Source organism: Stomoxys calcitrans, chromosome 5 (assembly GCF_963082655.1).
Source record: "Stomoxys calcitrans chromosome 5, idStoCalc2.1, whole genome shotgun sequence".
NCBI lineage: Eukaryota > Metazoa > Arthropoda > Insecta > Diptera > Muscidae > Stomoxys > Stomoxys calcitrans.
This window is the reverse complement of record NC_081556.1, coordinates 115,092,687-115,100,654: the sequence shown is the minus strand read 5'-3', so window position 1 is coordinate 115,100,654 and position 7,968 is coordinate 115,092,687. Positions and strand designations below refer to the sequence as shown.

Below are 7,968 nucleotides of genomic sequence, written 5' to 3'. Positions count from 1 at the left end.
GGCAGTAGATTACAAAATATGGCATAAAAAATTAAGTGAAACTAATAGGAGGTCGCCTCAACCCCAAATGGACATATCAGCTGCCCATGGCTATATGGGATTCAAATGAAAGATATTTGTGAGTGGATTACAAATATGACATTAAAATTTGCGTTCAAGTCTAGATGACGCTTTTCCTCCTAAAGATACGTCAAATGGGTCATTTGACCCATTATGGCAATATGGGACTCAAATGAAAGGTATTTGAGAGTAGAAAACGAAGTTGATATGCAATTTTAGGGGTACTGAACTTTATTTCAGACTTGAACAATATGGAGCTCAAATCAACGGTATTTGGGAGTAAAGAACGAATTTGATATATATTTGCAGGTCAAAGAGCCGGTGGCCACCCCAGCCCAAAAATACCCTCCAAACGGTTCATACCTACCCACCATGGGGCTCAAAGTAAAGGGATTTGGGAGTGGACACGAATTTAATATCCATATTTGAGTCGAAATTTCTCCTCTAAAAAGCACATTTTATTACCCGAAATTCAAATATACCACACCTCGGAGATTGGTTATGTGATTTTTTGCACTCCAACAGTCACCAAAAAAAAAAACATGGTTTCTATTGTTGTGGACGGGTGCCGCTGGGGCTGCCCAAAGCCCGCCAAATGGATATATATAGGGCCGTGTGTTTGGGGTCCACCCCACCGTCAAACACAACTTTTTTGTCGATGATGCCATTATGAGACACATATGAAATGTTTCTGAAAGTAGGACACGATTCTTATAATTACTTAAATGACCACCCCCGAAATACACCCTAAACCCGAAATATTTACCAAAACTGTAATACTGGACTCAAAAGAAAGGCATTTGGGAGTAGAGTAAACATTTGCCCAAGAACCGAGCAGGGGCAAACTTCTCACACATCAATGAGTGCTTTCCGATTCAAGTTGAGTTTATCAACGATAAGGGGACCTTTCATGACCATACATGGCATGGTACCTCGCAAATGTCGCCAGGATTAAGAGGGAATAACCAAAGCTTTAAATTTTGTCCGAAGTTCTCGCCAGGATTCGAACGCAGGCGTTCAGCACGAATTCGATATCCACATTCAGGGCGAAATGTCCCCACCCTAAAAAGATATTACAGAGTTAAAAAAGGCGCAACGGAGCGGGCCCTGTCCAGCTAGTCTTCTTATATTTAAAAATCAATTTGTGTTTGTTTCCCAGTTTGTTTGTATGTTCCTTATAGACTTAAAAACGGCTGAACCGATTTTCTTGAAATTTTCACAGATGGAGCATAATGATCTCGTGGTGAAAATATGGTCTACATTTTTTGATATCTGAAGGGGCGACGGACCCTCCCACTTACCCTAATTATCAGAAACACCAGATCTCGGAGATGGGTCGTGCGAATAAAGCGAACTTTTGTCTGCTCGCATATCGAAGTTTGGTATCGAAGTTTCCGATGGGGTACCTGGGGGCCGCCCTACCCCCAAAACCATCAAAATATATATAGACCAATTACGACAATATGGGACTCAAATGAAAGGTATTTAAGATTAGAGAAAGTATCTGATATCCAATTGTCGGACCATGTGTTTGAGGAACCACATCAAACTCATGGTCCAACCCGCAAAACACCCCTAAATGGGACATATTTATCAACCATGGCAATATGAGATTCAAATGAAAGGTATTTGCTAGTAGAATACGAATCTGATATCTAAATGTGGGACCAAGTTTCTGAGGATCTACCCCCTCCCCAAAACAGCCCTCAAACATGACTTATTTACTGACCGTGGCAATTTGAAGCTCATATGAAAGGTATTGGGGAGTAGAAATTGAGTAGAATACGAATATCTAAATGTGGGACCATGTTTCTGGGGCACCGCTCTTTCCCCATAAACCCCTTAAAGGGTAAAAATTTGCGGACCATGCCAATATGTGGCTCAATTGAAAGGTATTTGAGATTAGAAAACTAATTCGATAACCAATTTTGGGGCCATGTGTTTGGGGAACGCCTCATCCCTTAAACTCTACTTAAACCATTATACTGTTAGTCAAGCGATATGAAAACTTTCACATCATCTAAGAAGTTTAGTCAAAAATGGATCAGAATTAGATATATCTCTCATATATATGTTTGTCAGATTTTGAGAAATATTGCAGTAAAGTGCTCATTTGTTAGCCGATTCTCTTAGAATTTGGCAGTAAGAAGTTTCTTATGACTCTTAATATAACTGGTGAATTTTAAAAAAATCGGTTCAGATATAGATATAGCTCTCTTATATATTATATATATCTCCCGATTTTCACTCCTAGAGCCACTGCTAACGCATCTATTGACCAATCTTGCCAAAACTGTGCTCAATGCTTTCCTTAACGCTTACCAAAATATCTAAGAAGTTTGGTCAAAATCAAAATTTAGATGTAGCTCCCTTATATATGTTTGCCAAATTTTGAATAATTTGCAATAATGTTATCGTTTGTCAACCGTATTTATTACAGTTTGAAAATATTTGCTCGAAATTTGATACGAATTGTTTTATAACCCATCTGAAAACATCCGCCGAAGTTCATCGAAATTGGTTTAGAATTAGATACAGCTCGCACTTTACTTATATTTATAGGGTAGATGTAGGGTATACAAAGGTAGCACCGTCCAACTTTTGCCTTTTCTCGCTGGTTTACTAGTTTTTACGGTTCCCGCAAACAGAACAAAAACGTGTTTTTTTCAATCCAGCCATGAACCAGAAGTGTGCGGTGAAGGCACTCTGAGATGTGGCTCACCCATGACGAAAACGGACGCTTCCGTGTACGATGAAAGACTCCATTGGCTCAATCCGGTACGAACAACCGGCTGCCATGGGATTTATGATTTTGATCACATTATGATGATGTCCTTATGCATCACTAATCACAATGGGTTCTTTTTGCCTGCTGAACATGCTTCCACTAGTAACTTTAGGTTTAATGGTGGCATTTCTGAATGGTGTGGAGGTACGATCTGACACTGCACGGAAGCTGGACATTGAAGAGATGAAGACACAACAAATGGCAGCGGCATACGCCACTCGGCTGACCCAACTGCTTGATGAAAGCACTTCTTGTTCCGATGATATAATGGCACAGTGGCAAACAATTGCCCACTCCATGGAAAATGCCGCGAAATCCGTACTTGGGTACCAGATGCCTCCTCCAAAAAACCCATGGTACGACCGCGAGTGTCGAGATGCTACTGAAGCCAAGAATGCGGCATATAGAGCAACCCTGTAATCAGTAGCAACGCGCCAGATGAAGGAGAGGTATCCGGAGAAAAGTAGAGAGGAGAAACGTCTATTATGCAGAAAGAAAAAAGAAATGGAAAGACGTGAGTGCGAGCAAATTGAGATGTACAGGAGTCAGAATGAAGTCCGGAAATTCTACCAAAGAATTAAACACCAAACCGATAGCTTTGGTGCAGGCACATCCTCCTGCAGAGACAAAGAAGGAAATCTGGTAACTGACACAGACAACATGCTGAGGATATGGAAAGAACATTTTACCCAACTGCTAGTGTCCGATGTTGGCGGCGAAGAGGATACCGCAGAACCAATCCCTGATGATGGTATAGAATGTTTACCTCCTAGTCAGAATGAGGTCCAAGTAGCAGTAACCCGACTAAAGAACAACATGGCAGCAGGGGCCGACGGGTTACCCGCTGAACTATTTAAGACCGGAGGCGACACGCCGATAAGGTGTATGCTTATCTGCGCAATCTGGCTAGCAGAACGCATACACGATAATTGGAACCTCAGCATACTATATCCCGTACACAAGAAAGGAGACAAGACGGAATGTGCCAACTACAGAGGAATAAGTCTCCTCCCCATGAGCGTACTGTGTGAAAGATTAAAACCTAAAATCAATGAGATAATTGGGCCTTATCAATGCGGCTTTAGACCTGGTAAATCCATCCTAGACCAGATATTCACAGTGCGCCAAATCCTGGAAAAGTCCCGAGAAGGACAAATCAACACCTACCACCTCTTAGTTGACTACAAAGCCCCCTTCGATACTCCTCTACGTTCAAAGGTATTTCAAGCCATGTCTGAGTTTGGTATCCCTGCAAAATTAATAAGACTCTGCAGGATGACACTTGCTGATACGCGTTCCTCAGTAAAAATAGGAAAGAATCTCTCCGAACCATTTAATACCAAACGAGGTTTCAGACAAGGAGACAGCCTATCGTGTGATCCCTTTAGTATCCTGCTGGAGAAGATTATACGAGATGCAGAAGTGAATAGATATGGCACACTAATCACAAGAGAGCACATGCTTCTCGCCTATGCCGACGATATCGATATCATAAGTCGGTCACTGGAAGTATTGGGTTGCCCAAAAAGTAATTGCGGATTTTTCAGGTCGACCAAATGAAGTTGATGATGACCAAATCAAAGCATTAATCGAATTGGATCGTCATGTAACTTAGCGTGAGATAGGAGAGAAGTTAAATATACCAAAATCAACCGTTCATTATCACATAAAAAGTCTTGGACTGGTGAAAAAGCTTGATATTTGGGTACCACATGTATTGAAAGAAATTCATTTAACAAACCGAATCAACGCTTGTGATATGCACCTTAAACGCAATGAATTCGATCCGTTTTTAAAACGAATCATAACTGGATATGAAAAATGGATTGTCGAAAACGGTCATGGTCCAAGCATGGTGAACCAGCTCAAACTCAATTAAAGTAAAGTAAGTAAGTGGAGGTGTGGAGGCCACCGTAGCGCAGAGGTTAGCATGTCCGCCTATGATGCTGAACGCCTGGGTTCGAATCCTGGCGAGACCATCAGAGAATATTTTCAGCGGTGGTTTCCCCTCCGAATGCTGGCAACATTTGTGAGGTAATATGCCATGTAAAACTTCTCTCCAAAGAGGTGTCGCACTGCGGCACGCCGTTCGGACACGTCTATAAAAAGGAGGCCCCTTATCATTGAGCTTAAAACTTGAATCGGACTGCACTCATTTATATGTGAGAAGTTTGCCTCTGTTCCTTAGTGGAATGTTCATGAGCAGACTTTGTTTGTTTTTCTCAGAATGGTGTGCTATATGGAAAGAAACCAGAGAGTAGCATAAATCCCAAGGCTGGCTTTTATGATTTCTTCAGCTTCAGCTGGAATGAAGTTTAACGAAATTTATTCCTTTATTAAGATATTCGTTTTACTTACCTTTCCCTTATGATTCTTTTTTTTTATAATAGGAAAAAAATCTAAAAATTCATAATTATTTAGTTTCCCTTAAATTTTGTTATTATATTTCAATTAGTAACAGTTCGTTTTACGAAACAATGATCATGGTTATCAGTCAATACATATAAATATTATAATAAGAAAATATTTAGATTATAAAAAAGATACACAAATAGATGTTTGATTTCTTACAATTTTATAAATTTAAGTTTTATATTTTAGTACAAATATAAGAAATAGTAAATACATTTTATGTTTTATGTTATTAAGGCATATTTTTCATAAAGTTGGATGCTCTTATTTGATCACTTATGATTTAAATGTATAAACAACATTTAGTTAAAGAGAAGAATAATTTTTCATTTTCTTTTTCGTAAGATATTGTCACTTGATTGGGGACAGAATCTTCTTTTTTCTAAAGATATTCCATAAATGCTTTCGTTGCAGAAATTGTGAGCAATTATTCGTGATGTGAAATTCGTTGGGCTTATGGAATGGACACTGTCTATGTCTGCCTGGAATAAGATTTTCTCTATTGGACAATATTAATTAATAAATGGCCGAAGATATTACTGAAATTTAAAGTAAATTGTTATTAAAAAAATTTGTTAGTTGCTAATTTTTTAAACTCACTTTAAACATCGACACTCTGCCCATGGCTGGTGGTAGTATCGGTTATAAAAGTACTACTACTGCGTTGCTGTGAATAATCCATTTTCTGGTACAGTGAGTAAACAGGCCAGAGAAATAATGCTGTTAGAGCTGCAGAATTAGAAGAAATAGAAATGTAGCAATCAGTTATATGGGTAATTTGGGGATGTTGGAAACCAAGCAACGTTTCTGATTGGTTTTAATCCAGGCTTATCTTGGTCGTTTGCTTCATCTCAAATGTGGACACAAACCTCCTTGCGGTGTCACCTGGCACATAAGCTAAGATGTGCCAGGAGTTCACCTTTAGAACAATAAAAACATAGGTTGGGGCATGGGGTTAGTAGCCCATCACTCGGAAAACCTGAAGGAATTACTTTGAAAAAACGAAGAAGAAACATGTAAAAGCGTGTAAAAGTTCGGCTGGGCCGAATCTTATATACCCTCCACCATGGCTCACATTTGTCGAGCTCTTGCCACGGTATCTCTTTTAGGCAAACAAAGGATAAAAGAAAAGAATTGCTATGTTATTGGAACAGTATCAAGTAATGGTTCATTTCGGACCATAATTGAACTGAATATTGGAGACCAAAGTAGAAGCCATTGTGAAAAATTTCAGCCAAATCTAGTAAGAATTGCGCACTTTAGGAGCTCAAGAAATAAAATAGAGAGATCGGTTTATAGGGGAGCGATCCGTATCAAATTCGACACGTATGTTAAAGGTCACGAGAGAACCCATTGTAAAAAATTTCAGCCAAATCGGGTAATACTTGCGCCAACAACAAAACATCTCATGCAAAATTTCATCCAAATCGGATAAGAATTTCTACCTGTAGAGACCCAAGAAGTTCAGACCCCAGATCGGTTTATATGGCAACTATATCAGGTTATAAAACGATTTGAACTATTCTTAACACAGATGTTGGAAGTCATAACAAAACACGTCGTGCAAAATTTCAGCCAAATCGGATAAGAATTGTGGCATCTAGCGGCTCAAGAAGTCAAGATCCCAGAACGGTTTATATGGCAGCTATATCAAAACGTGGACCGATATAGCCCATTTACAATACCAACCGACCTACACTAATAAGAAGTATTTATGCAAATAAAGCTAGCAGATAGCTTTACTCCTTCGAAAGTTAGCGTGCTTTCGACCGACAGACGGACATGACTAGATCGACTTAAAATGTCATGACGATCAATAATTATACTTTATGGGGTCTTAGACGAATATTTCGAGGAGTTACAAACAGAATGACGAAATAAGTATACCCCCATCCTATGGTAGAGGGTATAAAAACACAAACGTTTTAAGGACCATGATTTGCGTACCTGCACCCGGAATGTTCGCAAGAGGGTGCAGTGAACGCACTGGCGAATGTATTGGAGAAGTACAAGGCAGACATTACTGCCAAACTGGAAGTGCTCCACAACTACACCGGGTGGTGACGCTCTGTATTATAAAGAGTATTTTTCTAAAAGCTATAGAAAAGTTTTTCAAAAAAACCACATAAAATGTCGAAAAATGGCGGCGAATTGACCTGTCCCGAACATAAAATGTTCACCATACTCGCCTCTCAATAAGCCTATTTTAAGCGCGCTGTGTGGCATGTTGCCCCGACTTGTTGAAAACCATATGTCATGCAAGTCAAGCTCTTGCGTTTTGAGCAAAAAAAAGTTGCACTCACCATTCACAGTTACGTTGCGATTCGCATCATCTTTGAAGAAGTACGCTCCAATGATGCCACCAGCCCATAAACCACACCAAAATGTGACTTTTTCTGAATGCATTGGTAGCTCTTGCAATGCTTTCGGATGATCTTCACTCCAAGAGCGTCAAGCTCTTGTATTTTGGGCAAAAAAAGTTGCGCTCACCATTCACAGTTACGTTACGATTCGCATCATCTTTGAAGAAGTACGCTCCAATGATGCCACCAGCCCATAAACCGCACCAAAATGTGACTTTTTCTGAATGCATTGGTAGCTCTTGCAATGCTTCAGGCTGATCTTCACTCCAAAAGCGATATTTATGCTTATTTACGTACCCATTGAGCCAAAAATGACCTTCGTCCATAAAGTGGAAGAAGCGTGCG

The 7,968-nt window shown here is 39.7% G+C and overlaps 2 protein-coding genes across 2 annotated transcripts in view; one reads left to right on the top strand and one right to left on the bottom strand.

Moving 5' to 3' along the window:
- Positions 1-7,968, top strand: part of LOC106092224 (uncharacterized) — a 288,892-nt gene that overhangs the window by 217,612 nt on the left and 63,312 nt on the right. The window lies entirely within an intron of this gene.
- LOC106092234 (uncharacterized) overlaps positions 5,530-7,968 on the bottom strand; it is a 6,200-nt gene continuing 3,761 nt past the window's right edge. The window contains exons 4-5 of the mRNA XM_013259025.2: positions 5,861-5,989; positions 5,530-5,799 (exon numbers count right to left, since the gene is read on the bottom strand). Coding sequence (XP_013114479.1) covers positions 5,862-5,989 — 128 coding nt within the window. The 3' untranslated portion in view covers positions 5,530-5,799; position 5,861. The remainder of the gene's footprint in view (positions 5,800-5,860; positions 5,990-7,968) is intronic.